This window comes from Hypomesus nipponensis, chromosome 19, assembly GCF_054491055.1.
Source record: "Hypomesus nipponensis isolate SF chromosome 19, ASM5449105v1, whole genome shotgun sequence".
Taxonomy (NCBI): Eukaryota; Metazoa; Chordata; class Actinopteri; order Osmeriformes; family Osmeridae; genus Hypomesus; species Hypomesus nipponensis.
This window is the reverse complement of record NC_140379.1, coordinates 18,699,824-18,717,511: the sequence shown is the minus strand read 5'-3', so window position 1 is coordinate 18,717,511 and position 17,688 is coordinate 18,699,824. Positions and strand designations below refer to the sequence as shown.

Genomic DNA, 17,688 nt, shown 5'->3' with positions numbered 1-17,688 from the left:
AACACGAGGCAAGCATTAACTTCACTCTATCAAAAGTAGGAGCAGCTCTACAGCATGGTACATTGCTTTGTTAGCCTATTGTCCAACATTAAGTCCTTCTCTCTCAGTACATGGTAATCCCACACATAACAGAACAATACAGTGACACGTAGTGGTGTGGTGGCATAATGAGGACACAACAGTTTGCATGGCTTTATCCTACACATTACACTGCCGCCTACAGGTTTGGCATAGTTATGATGGCGCTCGGGGGCGTATATGCGGGTTAATGTAAACAGAAACATTTTTGAAAACGTACTTGTGTGTACGATGTTATTTCTGAAAACGTAGGGGCAGAAATATTTGTTTCTGTAAATACCCTGCTATGTGTAAACGTGGCCTTAGAAAACGACTTACAAACTCCGAAACTCGACACACTTTTTTGGTTTCTAGGTTTTCAGCAGTGAAAAATCTGTCACGCACTTACGAAGCTTTTTTGAACTAGCGTCCGTGGAAAAAGGGAACTTCTGATAGGGGTCAGATGGCTGAGCGGTTAGGGAATTGGGCTATTAATCAGAATGTTTCCGGTTCCGTGCCAAATTACGTTGTGTCCTTGGGCAAGGCACTTCAGCCTACTTGCCTCAACGTGAGTGCGAAATGGATCGCACCATCTTTCCAGACCGACTCGTCCGGTCTTGCGCAGAAGCTTGTTCCTAGCTCCGAAACTCGTGCACGCTTGCAACTAGCTGTACACGTCATACTTTGCGACAAGCAGTCGCAAGTGTGTGAGCTGGAGCTCAGGCATTGCAGAAAACTGGCAGAATGTGATACAAGTCTGATCAAGAAGCAGATACATGTGAACTTTACGAAAATCAATGCTATTAGTTATGGAAGCAAATCGTGACCAAAATTCAAATGAAAATGCATTTCCAGAAATGCTTTTTCATTTTAAGAATGTGGCTGCATTATTTGACTCATAAATAGAAAGAGTAATCAATCATTCTATTTGCATTTTAATTTTCTTCTTTAAGACTGCTCATTCTTTCACTTAATTAAAATGAAAACGAAAAAGACATTTGAAATTTAATTTTCAAAATATGCCCCAGCAAATAGATACCAAAATTCGATTTGAAATGTAAAATTCGAAAATGAAAACGCATTTCCAGAAATGCGTTTTCATTTTAAGAACGTGGCTGCAAAATCGTGAACACAATTCAAATTCAAATGCATTTCCAGAAATGCTTTTTCATTTTCAAGAACATGGCTGCAAAATCGTGACCACAATTCAAATGCATTTCCAGAAATGCATTTTTGTTTTCGTGTTCTGCCCGCAAAGAACTGCCCATAATTCGAAAACGAAAATGCATTCTGAGCGGCGCAGCAGAGTGACGTCAGTAGCCTCTCTTTTTCAGCTACCTGCTGACCGAGCTACCCATCTTGTTCGGTAGGGGGCGGTGTGCACATACGCATTGAATTACATGACAACATTTGCCGGCAAATTGACTGAATTGCCGAGTCTTTAGAGGACGCATCACAGATCATGGCGCTCCCTCTAATTTTGCAGATACTTGTAAGGTATTTTCTTGTGTGCTTTTATTGTGACAGGGGTGTGTGGTTCTGACGTTGGAAGAAAGTGAGTGGAGTGAAATGCTATGTGTGGGGGAGATACAGTAAAGATGTACAAAGTGTATGGAGCTAAAGCTGACAAAGGTATCTGAATTTGAATATGAAAGTTAAGAAATATTTGTGTGTCGAATTTCATAAAACTGAAATATTTTGCTGTTTAATATATAATATCTGAATTATTTGTATGCCGAATTTAATTAAACGGAATTATTTGATCCAAAAATACACATTTCAAAAATTCAGATTGCAGGAATTCAGATTCTTGAAATTCAGATTGCTGAAATTCAGATTCAGATTGCGGAAATTCAGATTTTGTCTGAAATAGGCCAAAGGTGAAACAGCTTGCTTTCACAGGGAAAAGCAGACGATTTCAGAACTACCGAACTTTACCTCAGAACAAAAGCTCAGTTGCTCATTGGAGGAACAGTATTGAGCAAGTGCTTATGAAACTCGTAAACAATTGTGTCTTCTCCTTTGCCAAAATCGGCAGTTACTGTTACCAAGTGAGTCGAGACAGACTCGGAGGGCGGCGGAGACCGATGGAAGACGTGGAACAACTGGCAAAGCTATAGCCTATATATTTATGTTTCGTTGTTTTCTTTTCTGTGTTGGAGTTCTTTTAAGAGCTTGATGCCATCAACATCCAGCCTGATATAAAATCATGAACTTCAATTGTGTCTCTTAATTATAATACCCACACAGAAAATCCAGGTTGAATCAAGTACTGTATTGCTAATAGCCAATTTTGGATGGTCAAGCATATTTGTCATTGTCTCCTTATTCCTATCAAAGTCAATGTTCAGCCTATAGGCTATGTTCATTTGCTAAGTGACATTTCATATCGGTTATGGTTAGTGAAATATTTGCTTTCTGAGAGATCGGACATAGCCTATTTAACAGCATATAAGGAGTTATCTATCGGAATATATCTGTAGTGCGGCCGGGTGTGATTTGATTCATCGTCCACACATCATCTGGAAGTCAGTTTCGATCAAATACCAACTATCTCCATACTACATCTTGCCGACGTCGGCCCGATGTGTATAAGATATGTCGGCAAGATGTAGTATGGAGATAGTATGTGTGCTATCCCAGATGATCTGGGTCTTCCTCAAGCAACTAGCAACTCAGTTTGTTCTACTCGGTCACGGGCATCAGACTCAGATATATTATTAGTTTCTACCAGCTCAGCTAATTCTATCAGTGTATGCACAATTTGAGGGACCGCCATGATCTGTGATGCGTCCTCTAAAGACCCGGCAATTCAGTCAATTTCTAGGCAAATTTGGTCATGTAATGCAATGCGTATGTGCACACCGCCCCCTACCGAACAAGATGGGTAGCTCGGTCAGCAGGTAGCTGAAAAAGAGAGGCTACTGACGTCACTCTGCTGCGCCGCTCAGAATGCATTTTCGTTTTCGAATTATGGGCAGTTCTTTGCGGGCAGAACACGAAAACGAAAATGCATTTCTGGAAATGCATTTGAATTTGAATTGTGGTCACGATTTTGCAGCCATGTTCTTGAAAATGAAAAAGCATTTCTGGAAATGCATTTGAATTTGAATTGTGGTCACGATTTTGCAGCCACGTTCTTAAAATGAAAACGCATTTCTGGAAATGGAAATTTTACATTTCAAATTGAATTTTGGTATCTATTTGCTTGGGCATATTTTGAAAATTAAATTTCAAATGTCTTTTTCGTTTTCATTTTAATTAAGTGAAAGAATGAGCAGTCTTAAAGAAGAAAATTAAAATGCAAATAGAATGATTGATTACTCATTTTATTTATGAGTCAAATAATGCAGCCACATTCTTAAAATGAAAAAGCATTTCTGGAAATGCATTTTCATTTGAATTTTGGTCACGATTTGCTTCCATAATTAGTACTGTAGTATTCCTTTCACTTGATTTTTTAAAATATTACTATTTTAGATGGAACATACGTTTCACATACGACTCAGACTCACCAAATATACGTTGTTCTTTTTACTTCGTGTTTTTTGTATGACTGCTTAAGTATTGTGTCGGATTAAACTTGAATATTTGTCTCCGTCGTTGTTCTAGCTCGGCAAAGCAAGCTAAATAAAGCCTATACCTATTTCACTGTTAAAATGATGATGAGTGTTGCTTACTATTAATAGCTTACAGTTTTTGTTAATGCCATTGTTGTGGTGTTAACTGACAAAGTCATCAGAATCAGAATTTGGTTAATTCGCCATGTATGTTACACAAACACGGAATTTAGGAATGTCAGGAAGGTGGAGACAATAAGCATATACGGATCTTAAATTAAGTTATTACAACAGTTAAACTAATTCTAAGAACTAAACCATTTTAAAAGAACATTTAAAAAAAATATATAATCACCAAGTAGCCCTGTTAACGTTGTAAACAATAACGGACGATGCGCAGGTCATTATGTAATCAGTGGCATAAAATTGTCTGAAAATTACAAAAAAAAAATTGTAAGTTTATTGCAATTAATTTTGGTACAATATATCGCACAACAGAAAGTAGTTATTGTGACAGCCCTATTCGTTTCCACGGTTTCTCACGCTGGTTTCACTTCCAACTGCGCGCAGCCAATGGGCATACAAAACGTTATCATGTAGCATTACGGCACAGTGTTAATGGGAAACTAGGAGGTACTACACAGTAAAATTTGCAGTGTCAAACTAACACTAAAAGAGTTCAATTTAACACTTTTCCTGAGTGTATTTGGTCCTAACCGGAATTGGTGTTAAATTTACTCTTTTCCAAGTGTTATTATTTTAGAGTTGAATTAACTCTAAATCGAGTAAAATCTTAACACTCGCTTACACTGTATTGAGTTGTTTAAATTTAACACTAACACTCGGATACACTGTATTGAGTTGCTTGACACTACAGGTTAAATAACTCTTGACAGTGTAATAATTATTCTAAGTAGTGTTAATTCATTCTTCCAAAAAACTCTAATTGAGTTAAATTCCTATGCTAATTATCACTACATTGAGATAAGAGTTTACACCACACTTGTGTAAACTTTGGTGTTTAATCTAAACATCAGTTATTATTGTCAATGTCAGGTTGCAAATACTTAAAATGTTTCAATGTTACAATGTCAAATATACCTTAAGTAAGTAATCACAAGTTACCACAAAATAATGCATTCAACAACTTTATTTTCATCAGGCCAAAGTATCAAAGCATTTCAAGGAGAACACACAACCCCTTTAAACCACTGACCTCAGGTCTGCATAAAATGGCAATATGGAATTACATACAGGATAGAATCTCTCATTCCATAAGTCATTTGAGTATCAAATGGTTTGAAGTAAAACAGTTCATTTATGTTAAACACCTTTAGAACTCCGTCTGGATGCAACCTGACCTTAAAAGCATGGTAATGGTGATCAAAAAACAGTTTCCATCAGTTTTCCACAGAGCAATACACTGTCATTTTTCACAGAAATAGTTTTACTTTGATAAAACACAGGCATCTCAAATGCTACTTCAGTACAGACAATGAAGTCACGGCGGTACTCTGTACCATTATGTTTTATCCACTTGGCAGAAAACACACTAGTTACAGCTCCAAATTTAGAAGCAATATCTGCACCTTTGAGCTCACTAAGCATCAGCATCTTTCCTGGACCAACAGTTAATCTTTCTTTGCTAAAGGACTCCTGATACATTGCCATACAATTTTGGTGCTTTCTTGCTAACGTCTTTGTAATGTTTTTAAAGCTTTTTAATTGTCTCTTAAAGAAATTATGTTTGGCTTCATAACGCTTGCACCACATGTGCAAAATTGGTCCGACAGTCCTTATAATTCGAGGGTAATGTATAATAAAGTGATGCTTTGGCAAGAGGTTGATTGTAGGAAATAACTGCTTGAAGAGCCGATGATGATCAATAATTAAATGTTTGAGATAAATGGTCATGCCATCTGACAGAACTGGTGAAAATACAATGTTAACAATCTGTAGAAGTAAAAGCAGAAGAAGCCAGCACTTGTCACCTGTCTCTATTAAATTACCAAAAAGCAAAGGCATATTGCGCAATAAGCATCAAGACTGTATGGCATTCAACCCTAAATCATAACTTCCATTAAACAACTTAACTCTTGGCAGACGGTTTCGCTGCTGATTGTAACCGTAGTCAAAAGCATGTATTCTACCAGCCAGTTGTTCAGCATTTAGAAAATTCTCCTGAATGTACTGCAGAACAAGTTTCACTTCAAACTGAGCAACACCCTCTAAAATATCATGCATGATATCTACAGAAAAATTGTTGGCTGTGTTGAAATACTGAAGAGAATTTAACAGACAACTGCGTTTCACACCATATACATGAGGTAGCGTAGGATCCGTTTGTATAGTTTGACAGTGTTGTGCATGCATATCAACAGTTCTTAGTACAACTTCTGGTTCATCTTCACAAAACACAGTTTGAAAACAATGTTTCTCAAGGAGACAGAAACGACAGCAATATCGAGCCGAAAATGACTCCACAAACCCAAAAAGACCATGCAAACCAAGATTGTCCCCAGTGACCTGAACTATGGTACCATGAATCAAATGTTCAAACATAAAAATGTTGAGTCCTTCTGTCTCGAGTACTTTCAGATCATTGACAAGTGGCTCAAGTATCAAATCAAAACCATAATGTTTGATGTCCTGTGTATGGAAAAGTGCACCCAAATGAATATTTATCAAAGAGGAATTAAAGATTGGCGGGAAATTCCTTAACGTAAAATATATAGCACCTAATTTATGTAAACCCTTTTTAGAACCCAATGGATTTGCAGTTTCAAAATCATCGTAAAACAGTTGAATTTGTAAGGCATCTTTTTTAATAGAAAATAGGGGACTTTCTTTAAGATAAGTGGCATCTATCAAGTCTATATATACACCTTCCTTGGAGATGTGCCTGGGCTTTACCATGTCTGGAAGTTCAGGGTTTTGAAAAATTGTCTTCAATGTTTCCAAAATGGGAACATATGCAAACTTATCAGTTACAACGACCTGGTCATATGTCCCAGTAGTTTTGTTTCTTCGGCTGTCAAATCTTGTTCCTTGCACTTTTTCAACAGGCTCAACATTTCCCCATTTCTGTTTAAAGTGTTTGTTTGGTTTAACTTCTGAATTTAAAGTTGTGAATGGGTTTTCCAACTTTTGGAATGATTGTTCTATTCTGTTCTTATTTTTCTTGTCCTCTGTAGATAAGCACCATAAAGCTGCATCTTTAGCCTGACAATGTATCTCGGAAACCACTTCTTCCATGGACGAAACAAAACTATTTACAGTAGACTGACTTAATCCTGCTGCCTTGAGTGATGCAACAGCACTGGCACACATGTCTAGAGTGCTCCTATTTGACAGTTCCGATGTTTCGGCTGTATCATCCACATCAGATGTGGTGGCTGTCACGTATGAATTATCTGACACTGCCTCTCCTGTACTGCATGAATTTACATCAGTGTCAAACTGCTGGTCTATATACTCATTGTGTTTGGTGTTTAAATGTTTCCTAAAACCAGAAAAAGTACCAAACACAGAACTACATCCAGACTGAACACATTTAAGACAGAGATTTTTTCCAGGTAAGTAACCGTGAACTAATCGTAAATGTCTAACAAGCATATTTGAACAAGTTAACTCGGCCTGACAAACAAAATACTTCACGGTGGAGAAACTTCAAGCACTAATGAAGCAACCTCGCCCTAACTTCAGCAACACAAGGACTCTCCTTGACTTTCCCAACATCAATATTGTAAACGGTTGTCTGGATGAACGTGTACATGTTGTGGAGCATGGTGTTGTATGATGTGCCAAACACAAAATGGGCCTTAAAGATTTCATCAAAAGCACCCAGAGAAAAGGTTGACCTGCAAGGTATGGCATTCTTGTCAAGAATGATGAAGAACTGGTGGATTGCATTCTTCCTAACGCCAACAGCCAGGAGATAGGGTTGAGTGCTTGTAGTGATGGCATCGAGATGCTCTTGGATGCTTGTTCCAGTCTGAGAAGACAAACACACATGGGAAAGATTATTAGAATTACATGGTTGTAGTATCATTCAAAACAGTGTATACTAAATTAAGAAAAAATACCAACCTTCTTGAAGATCACAAGATGTTTCTCTGCGTGTGTTGCCGACACCTTTCCTGGTTTTTTCCGACCTTGAGCAGAGGGAGGAATCAGGTGTAACAGCAGCAAAAGCGATGAGAGGTCACTGTCCCAACCTGTAAAATAAGTTTGATGTTAACACACTTGGACCATCAACATAATTAAGTCCATCTGTAATGTTAACAAGACATCGAGTTGTAGGTATTATGTAGATCAGGGATGTTCAATCCTGGTCCTCGAGAGCCCCTGTCCTGCATGTTTTAGATGTTTCCCTGCTCGAGCACACCTGATTCAAATCAATGGGTTGTTATCAAGCTCTGTGGAAGCCGGGTAATGACCATTCATTTGAATCAGGTGTGCTGGAGCAGGGAAACATCTAAAACATGCAGGACAGGGGCTCTCGAGGACCAGGAATGAGCACCCCCGATGTAGATATACACATGATACATATCGGTATATTACAAGTCTTTCAGTGCATTACAACATGAACAGTATGTTTAAAAGCAGCTTGCCAGAGTCAACATCCACTTCTGTGCCATCCTCAGGAGCATCAGCTGCCATCAGGAGATCTTCAAGCTCACTGGTGGATGGAAGCTTTCTACATTGTTGGATGATCTTCTTCTTGTATGTGGTCGTCCACCGCTCCAGAAGCTTGTCTGAAACACCCTCTCCAAACATCAGAACAAAATCCTGTTCAACTTGGATTGGGGTGACAATTTCAGGATTTCACAGTCACAGTTAGTAGTTGTTTGAGGATCACTAAAATACATATCTACTGTAAAAAATTAAGTCCAGATAACGACAGAATACTACCAAGCCTTTGACGTCTTTGAAACGTGGAAAGTCAGACAGTATGTTGCTTGACTGCAGGGGGTTGCGAACCATGTTGCGGCGATAGTCAAATGTCAACTTCATCTTGTTCTTCACGATGTCCTTGTCAACTGAATGTCTCATCACTGACATTGCTTCCTTGCACTCATCTTCACTCAGGACAGCGTCTGGAACGAATTGGGACTCTCGTCTGACAGTTGGTCCTCCAGACTTTTCTTCACCAGATGTTCCTTCCACTGATGATAAACAATATGGGAAAATATATTTTCAATACGGACAACAACCATGTACATTTAAAAACACAAATAACTTGGATTCTTACTTACTTAGAAAATATTTTTTGTTCATTATTGTAGAGAGAAACATTATGTGCAACAAAGACAATAACTGATTCTGTGATTTATCTTTCTTTTTTTTTAATACAAATTTGCGATATTAGTTAACTTCAAATGATAATCTTCTGTTTTTAGCAGAGCATCTCTGAATAGTTTTAATCCTCCAGGCCAAGTACCCAGTGCCACTCTCAGCATCATAATAATAATCCTAGGAGGGGGAAAGGATAACAAAAACAGACGCTTCATAAAAATATTTAAAAGGGAAAGACACCATGCTCTGGTAGGATTCAAAATCTATCAATATAGCATTTAACGTTACCACAACCATCACTGTGTTCAACTCACGTAGCCTTTCTTAGAGTAGGGGTCCCGAAGGTAGGGGAATAATGTCACAATTCCGTTGGCATACATTTCTTTTACCTGTCTGGGTGGTGACGTACTGCAAGAATGAAGAAATGATTTCTCAGTCAGATTCCCTGAATTTAATTTAGATTCCAAATTAATCTAAGAGCTTGACAGAGAACACAATGGCCAACTGAAAACAATTAGCTAATTACCCATTATTCTCTGTCATGTCAGCTGCCAGCATGTTCACCATCTTCCTTCTGGTTTCATACACCAAGGACTTGGTTCGATTGTATTCATTCAAAATGCGTTCTCCACCAGGTTTCTCGGTAAGAATGGATTCCACCAATTTAAAACACAATGTAAAACAGTTCAGCATGTTAGAATCCACTGCAACTCAAAGTTAACTTAAATGCTGGCAAATTATTTTTGGGGGAATGGATTTCAAAGTGTCAGAAGAAAATGTGCACTTGATTGTTAACTCTTGTTTAGCTTCTTCATCGAGCCTCTGGCGTTTTCTGGAGGGGCTAACTGAAACAATAACTGTATCCTGTGAGTCGGATGTGCTGAGCGACGATGGTTGTGACGTAAAATTACAGGTAGAGGGACAATTTTTTAGCTTTGTTATCTAGTTTTTGTAGTTAGTCAGTGTTATCATAATGCTACGAGTCCAGGAAAACCCTAACCATCTCAATTCATTCTCCGTCCTTGCGTCCTTGCAAGACCATTCTCGCAAGGACGCTTGCAAGAACGTTCTTCAAAAGAATGCACTTGCGTTCACAGCGTTCTTCGGATTGATAAACAGTTAATGTTAAGTAACGTTGTTCTGAAACACATGGCGGAGGCAGAGAAATCAGTATGACCTAAGTCATCCAAGGTGTGGGAACATTTCACACTAAATACATCGAATAAGTGTTTTAATTGACCGAGGTTAAAGTTATTTTCAAATTCGACATTCGTCTCACATTCGGAAGACGCTACTTTACAGCGTCGCGTTAGGGACCGGGTGAAAACTACCCATACCATTTTGAAAAATAATATTTTTATGAATATAAAACCTCAAAGGGAGATCCGAGTATCTTAACAATGTCTGGTAAACTTCCACAGCCTTTACTCTTTCAATGAATTTTCAAATAAAATTATAGAAAATCACTAATCTTTAAAAATAGCTTAATCCTCACATCTTAACTTTTTTTTTAATTGTGTCATTTTATTTTATTCAAATAAAGTCTGGCCTACTTCCACAACCTTTTAATTTTCAATAAAGTTTTAAACAAAACTGAAATTGCTCATCTCTGAAAATAGCATTAAATCCACGCTTATATTAATAACGTTTTCAAAATTGTGCGGCTGTTTGTGCACATTTTGAAGATTTTTTGCACTTTGAATTTGCACTGTCAGTTCTGTTTTTGCGTAAAGGGTTGGAAATGCATCCTTTTTTTTTTATCCGATTCATCGATTAATCGAAAAAAGAATCAACATATTAATCAATTATTAAAATAATCGTTAGTTGCAGCCGTACCGAGAACCATGCTGAGAAGAGAGCCTTATGTGTCATTCATGTAATGCCTCATGTATCACCGTCCAAACTGGCTAGTGAGTTTTTATTAACACACGCCACAATGAATTTTAACCCACATTTGGCGGGTGTTATTTAGAACCCTGGACCAGTGCCGGTGTTGCTCCGAAAGTTGCGGTAGTTACATGTTTATCTGAAATTACATCTAATACATTTAAGGGGTCATTGATTGCAAAAACACTTTTAAATGAGGCCCACAAACCTGCGTTCTGGAATATCCCCCTGTTTTATTCATCACTCTGTTGTGTGAATTGAATTATGGTCAGAAAAACAACCAGAATAAGAATACCTAAAAAACAAAAACTGTCATGAAAATTCAAATTTTTATTCACGACTACTTGTTTGTTTACGTCGACTGGATGTATTGTGTGAGTGTGTGTTTGCACTGTGTCAAGTGTGTAAACCTCTGACTGTCAGTTTGTGGGAATGTGTGTGTGTGTGTTGATATTTAAAGTCCGGTTTGTGTGTTAAATTTTGTGTTATTTTGGCTCTGTTCGAAAACTCTTAAAATGCGTCCTTCCTTCCTTTTAAGACAGCGAGGTCTGTTCGAAATTTCTTAAATCTTCTCTTCCTGTCTAATAAGATGCCTTGAAATACGTCACATAATGGTCATTTTTTAAGAGAGCATCTGCGCTGCCTTGCTGTCTTAATGGCGGCACGTATTACCCATAATTCTGTGCGCGGGGTTACCGTAGGAAACAAGTTAAACAGAATCCTTTCACCGCCATCTCTCTACGTTTTTACAATTCATATTTCAGCTAAACGGTACTTATAAATCAGTATCTGAATAAAAATGTATCGAGAATTGGGCAGTGTAGTTGCTGAAAATGTACTTATTTTATTGATAACACTCCTAATTTGTAAATTTGCTCCGACTTTTCGATAACGTACAGTAGCTAGCATCGCAGTGAAGTGCAGACACTAGTTGCTGCGTTTAATCATAATCCTATCAATTGAGTGAAATACAAACACAAATGTTATGAGCTATTGAGCTTATATCTAACACAAGTTTAAATACAGCTTAACTTGACTTAGTGTGACAACAAACTCAATGCAATTGACTGCCGTCTGACAAAGTGCGCTAGTGCAAGCACATGAGTACACGCAGCGAGATGACGTGCATCCTGTCTTAATAGGCTGTTCGAAAACAACGGTTTTTAAGATACCTTACCCCGAAGAGAGCTGTCTCGTTAGACACCTGTCTAGTAAAACATCAAGGATTAAGACAGCTGTCTAAGTTTTCGAACACAGCCTTTGTGTCCCGTTTTTCAATTTTTGCTGTTTTGATTCTGTATAAAGTTAAACAGAGGTACAGAGAATAATGTTGTGTGCTGTGAACCTTGTTTACGTTGTTGCTGAAAGGTCAGGTTGAGATTTTTGATGAAAGTGATGGGACTGAAATGGGACTTTGTAAATTATGGTGTTAATCTACTTTCTATCTGTTGGGCGTGTGGGTTGGCTGGGGAGGCGCCATATCGGTCTTGAGTAAAGAGAAAAGGAAATTGAGAGAGTAAGATTAGAAATCATAGGGATGCTCAAAAAAGACTACAAATCCTTTTCTGGCCATGTCACATTCAATGAAACTGTGAAGACTTATACTCTAAACTCTGCTATATCAGAGCCAGACCTGGCTTCAATACCATGCAGTTGATTCTATTTGTGCCAGTTAAATAACAACATAGGTAGAGTCAGTATGAACCCTGCTATAAATCAAGCACACCTCAAAAATACTTGTCTGACTGTTTTCTGTTATCATTTCATATGGTCTGCCTATGAGGCTGCATCCTCCTGGAGGTTTCTACACATCAGAGCTGACATTACTCCAATACCCTACTGGGTCATTTGGCACAATGTGTTCTGTACATGCCTTACACACCCCACGCCACCCTGCCCCTCATCCTCTCTCTCCCTCCCTGGCCCTTGCCTCCATATGCTCTTGCCTACCAAGTGTGGGAGAGAGAAGGTAAGACAGACCATCACCCCCCCCCACACACACACTCATCCTCCCCAACCCCACCCTGACCTGCGCTTAAAATAACAGACACACGCACGGTCACACATTGTGTTCACATGTCTCCTGGACTTGTATTCTGTCTGCTGACCCAACATAATTTTTACACACATTCCAAAAGGTCAGCCAGAATAGCAAATTTAACGAAACAATCTGGAGAATACAGAAGTTTACCTCGACTGAAGTTCAGGCCAAGTATGCTCTGTGTCGTTTATAAGAATCATTGTTGATCCTATCATTACTTACCATAGTCTATAATAGACCCAGGCATACAGGAGTTGATTTACAAGACACAGTATAAACCTAGTTTATGATGAAAAGAGAACTGAGATTCTCTATTCGTAGATACATCTTCGTTCTTGACCAGATTTAATCTGTATCATTGGTGAAATTACTTTGCCAACAGAAAGACTTATTCTGCAGGATGTTTGTGCTGGAGTTGAAAGTGTGCATTTAAAACCTGTTCTTTAAGGATGTCGATATCTGTCTGTTCTTCACATCCCTCTGCTCTGTCTTCCCTGCTTTGTTCTCTCTTTACTCACACTCTTCAGTGGGCATGCACAATGTTATATATCAACCATGAATTTTTTTTGAAAGGTGTACAGTGTATATAGACATATAAAAGTGTATAGAAAAATAAGAAACCTCTGAATTTGTTGTGTTTTACAATGTAAATATCTTTTTAAACATCTATTTAAATCAAACTCGCATCTAAAGGGTTGGTGTGATGTAAATCCAATCTGCCAGTACATGCAACTCTAAACACCAGTCAGACTGTGATTACTGTAAATGCTACAAGTAGGGCATGGATGCAGTTTTACATGGCATGGTTTGTTTACTCTAAAGATCCTGTCATTGTGTTGCATCATACGTCTCCATGTGATTCTGTGACATTTAGAACTCAAACTGAAACAAAATGAAACTGTTTTTGTTTTATTTAAATAATTATCCCGACAAGCTAGGATATTGGAAATATCCTTATCCACAAAGGCAAATGTGAAATATTTATTTCTCTCTCACTCTGTCTCTCTTTCTTTGTCACCAATGTTGTTGATCCCTGGCTGGAACCCTTATTGTCTATGCATGCTGTTGGTGAGGTGCTGTGACCCCTAACAACCTTCTCTCTCTTTCTCTAGTTTTGTACAAATCACTGCCTGTTGTTCAGATTGTATTGCTCATGATCATTCTTGTAATTTTCACCCCAACACAAGAGTTTAGATCTTAAATGTCACTTCATCCATGTGCCCTGATCCCACCTCTGGGTGTTCACTTTCATGGTACATTTAATTGTTCCTCTTCCTATATTTATTGTTGAGAACCTTGTAGTTAGGAATTGTTTGTGTGTGTCCCAGTTTGACATATCCCTTTAGCAGCTCCCTTCTACAATGATGAAGAGGCATGATGAGAAAAGGAAAAAAAAGGAGAGAGAGAGAGGTGGGTAAACTTGAAATTCCAGGAAAGCTGAGGATGGTGCTGGCATACAGCAGGGCTGAGAATAAAATATTAATTGCACTATAGCTGTCATGACAGAGACAGCACGGTGCAGGATGACAGGAACAGGGAGGTCTGAAGAAAAATAAAGTGGGCGAGCGTGGGCAAACATCAAATCCATACTCCAAACAAGCTTCAACAAGGAAAACAAGAAGAGTGTGCATGCATGTGGGATTCACAGGTGAATAATTTCATTTGGTTGAAACAAACCTTGGTTAAGACTTTAATTATCAACCCCATGTGAACAGAGCGGCTGTGACTTTGTCACAAAAGTAATTTACGTTTCTCAGATTTCAAGTGTATGTGAATGAGAAAAAATATATAGTATGACCCAAAACCAAGTCTGTATTTAGGTCCTGGAAAGGTAAAGTAATATTGTAGGGTTGGACAGATGGCACTGTTTATACACCCAGGCAGGTGGGATGTCAGTGACTGACTGACAGGCAAGATAAACAAGTGTCCAGTCATGAAAGGAATCTCAATCCGTGTCCAGCCATCTCTATATTGAGGCAGATGGTGGCATAAACACGCAAAGGGAAGTTACTGACATCACACTAGGCTATTTAAAGGCCCACACACACACACACATACTGCCTATAGACAGAGTTCGAAATTACCAAGGGAGTTATCTAATAAAGAATATTAACTCATCTGTATCTCAGGCAAGGAACTTTCACCACTGTCAATTCACATTAATGTTCTGGTATGGAGAGAAAGTACAAAATGTGTGTTTATGGCTATACGCAAATACCGTCTGCAATGTAGGTGGTGATACAGTCTGACACAAATTCACAAACACCCACTCATCGTGCAGGTCCAAAAACACCTGCAAATATAGCTGCAAGCAGCGATGTGGGTTCCTCCGCAAAATATTATAAAAATGTACATTGTAGAAGGTCAAGAGTTGCACAACAAGAGAGCAAAACGACTTCATGTTTGGCCAACAACAATAGGCTGAATGGGATTTTGAACGCATGAGCATAAGGTTACAAGTCAGTCTCTAGCCTCTCTGCTACATACCAACTGTTGAAATTGTATGAAATTGCGCATGGTACTTCAAAATGATGTAATCTTGAACCCTATTAGCTTTGAAAAACCATCAGTCAAAAACATATTAGATTTATTGACACAAAGATATTGAGGTAATATGGCCATTTTCATAAATACACCTAACCCTTTCAGCCATTTTGTATAGCATTTCTTATTCCATTTCACCCTATATAAAGTCACATCTGCCCACACACACAATCCCCCATCCATGCTGTTTCCCTCTCTCCCACGCTAAGGCAGAAAGGCTGCAGCGGCTCGCACTATTGACACATTTTAACCGCAACACTCTTTTCAAACTTTCCCGAAGATTGGTAAAACCCTTCTTGAGTTGATCTCTTTCCAAAATCTCAGTCAATGCACACATGACAACAGTCATGTGGGCAACCGGACTAGGGCAGACCTTATGTTCAGCTCCTTGCAAGAATAGCCTGTTACAGTTTAGCAGCTGACTCTCTGGTCCAATTAAACTACACAACATGCACAATCTAAAATCCATCCTCCTTTCTTTTTTCAAGAAGACTTCAATGGCTCTGCTGTAAAGATTGTGTGCGTTTCAGTTCCATCAATAGGTCCGTTTCTATGGACATGGAAGGTAATGCTGAAAGTCGTGTTTCTGGTATAAATTTTAATACGCTTTAATGCCGAGAATGACTGCTCAACAGAAGCAGTGGACACAGGGATAGTCACAGCCAAACAGGCCAGTGCATAAAGTCCCATACTTTCAATCAGATCAAACCCCTTTCCCTGCTGGGACAGGCTAGTTAGCATAGGGATTGGCCGACCTCTTCTCACAAGTTCCAGCTTTTCCTGAAAGGTCCGTCTTGAAAATGTTGTGGCAAGTATATCTGCAACCAAATCTAATTCTTCTCCTTCAGCCATCGTGGGTATAAAAAAATTAACACTAACAGCAATAGTAAACAGCAATGAGCGACAGCAGTTGATAACGGATTGATCTCTCTTGCTAATGGATTGTCCTCTTTCAGGCATTCACAAGTGCTTATCCAATCACAGGACATGTACACAACAAGTTCAGCATAAAGCCTTCTAGCTGGCCTTGGTGTCGAAGACTCAAGATCTAATTGGCTATCCCGTTCACTAACAGCGCACGGGAGCCTGCTCTGTTGATTCTGAAGGCCTCTGGCAGATTTTATAGAACCTGACAACACAAGCTAACTGAATTATGATTGGATAAAAACTATCACAATATACAACACTGCCAGCAGCTCAACCAAGTGGATATAATACGACATGAAGAGAACAGACCACGGAGAATATTTTCTGTTAAAATTATATTTGATTTATTGACACAAAGATATTGAGGCAATCTGTACATTTACATAAATACACCCCTTTCAGCCATTTTGAATTTGATTCAATTGTCTTAAGTCGTCGTCGTCATCTACCTCTTATCCGGGGGTCGGGTCGCGGGGGCAGCAACCTAAGCAGGGAGGCCCAGACTTCCCTCTCCTCGGCCACTTCCACCAACTCTTCCTGGGGGACCCCGAGGCGTTCCCAGGCCAGCCGAGAGAGATAGTCCCCCCAGCGTGTCCTGGGTCTTCCCCGGGGCCTCTTCCCAGTGGGACGTGACCAGAACACCTCACCAGGGAGGCATCCAGGAGGCATCCTGATCAGATGCCCGAGCCACCTCAGCTGGCTCCTCTCAACGCGGAGGAGCAGATGTTCTACTCTGAGCCCCTACCGGATGACCGAGCTTCTCATCTCTAAGGGAGAGCCCGGACACCCTGCGGAGAAAGCTCATTTTGGCCGCTTGTATTCGCAATGTCGTTCTTTCGGTCACTAACCATAGTTCGTGACCATAGGTGAGGGTAGGAACGTAGATTGACTGGTAAGTAAAGAGCTTCGCCTTTCGACTCAGCTCCTTCTTCACCAGGACGGACCGATGCAGAGCCTGCATCACTGCGGACACCGCACCAATCTGCCTGTCGATCTCGCGCTTCATTCTTCCCTCACTAGTGAACAAGACCCCGAGATACTTGAACTCCTCCGCTTGGGTCAAGATCTCCTCCCCAACCCGGAGATGGCACTCCACCCTTTTCCGGTCGATAACCATGACCTCAGATTTGGAAGGGCTGAATCACATCCGAGCCGCTTCACATTTGGTTGCAAACCGCTCCAGTGAGAGCTGAAGGTTGCGGTCCAATTAAGCCAAGAGGACCACATAATCTGCAAAAAGCAGCGACCCGATCCAGAGGTCACCAAACCGGACCCCCTCAACGCCCTGGTTGCACCTAGAAATTCTGTCCATATCAGTCATGTTGTCCAGTCTGCGTGTGTGCGACCGGATGCTGCGGTAACGCCTGCCAGAAG

General features: G+C 39.6%; 1 protein-coding gene across 1 annotated transcript; it reads right to left on the bottom strand.

Annotated features, from left to right (window-relative positions):
* Window positions 1–4,820: 4,820 nt before the first annotated feature.
* On the bottom strand, window positions 4,821–17,320 carry LOC146247339 (uncharacterized). The gene is made up of 9 exons (XM_084682864.1): window positions 17,259–17,320; window positions 9,716–9,795; window positions 9,442–9,580; window positions 9,230–9,323; window positions 8,996–9,092; window positions 8,522–8,797; window positions 8,231–8,416; window positions 7,707–7,834; window positions 4,821–7,611 (listed from the first exon to the last, which is right to left on the bottom strand). The coding sequence occupies exons 1-9, from the start codon at window positions 17,318–17,320 to the stop codon at window positions 7,294–7,296; spliced, it is 1,380 nt and encodes a 459-aa protein (XP_084538990.1). The 3' UTR covers window positions 4,821–7,293.
* Window positions 17,321–17,688: the final 368 nt, after the last annotated feature.

Excerpts from the sequence above, each read along its gene's own strand:
- LOC146247339 (XM_084682864.1), bottom strand. The coding sequence starts at position 17,320 with ATGAAGCGCGAGATCGACAGGCAGATTGGTGCGGTGTCCGCAGTGATG. Across the intron at positions 9,581-9,715 it reads GCTCGATGAAGAAGCTAAAC|AATTGGTGGAATCCATTCTT; the intron begins AAGAGTTAACAA and ends CATTGTGTTTTA. Across the intron at positions 9,093-9,229 it reads CCTACTCTAAGAAAGGCTAC|GATTATTATTATGATGCTGA; the intron begins GTGAGTTGAACA and ends TCCCCCTCCTAG.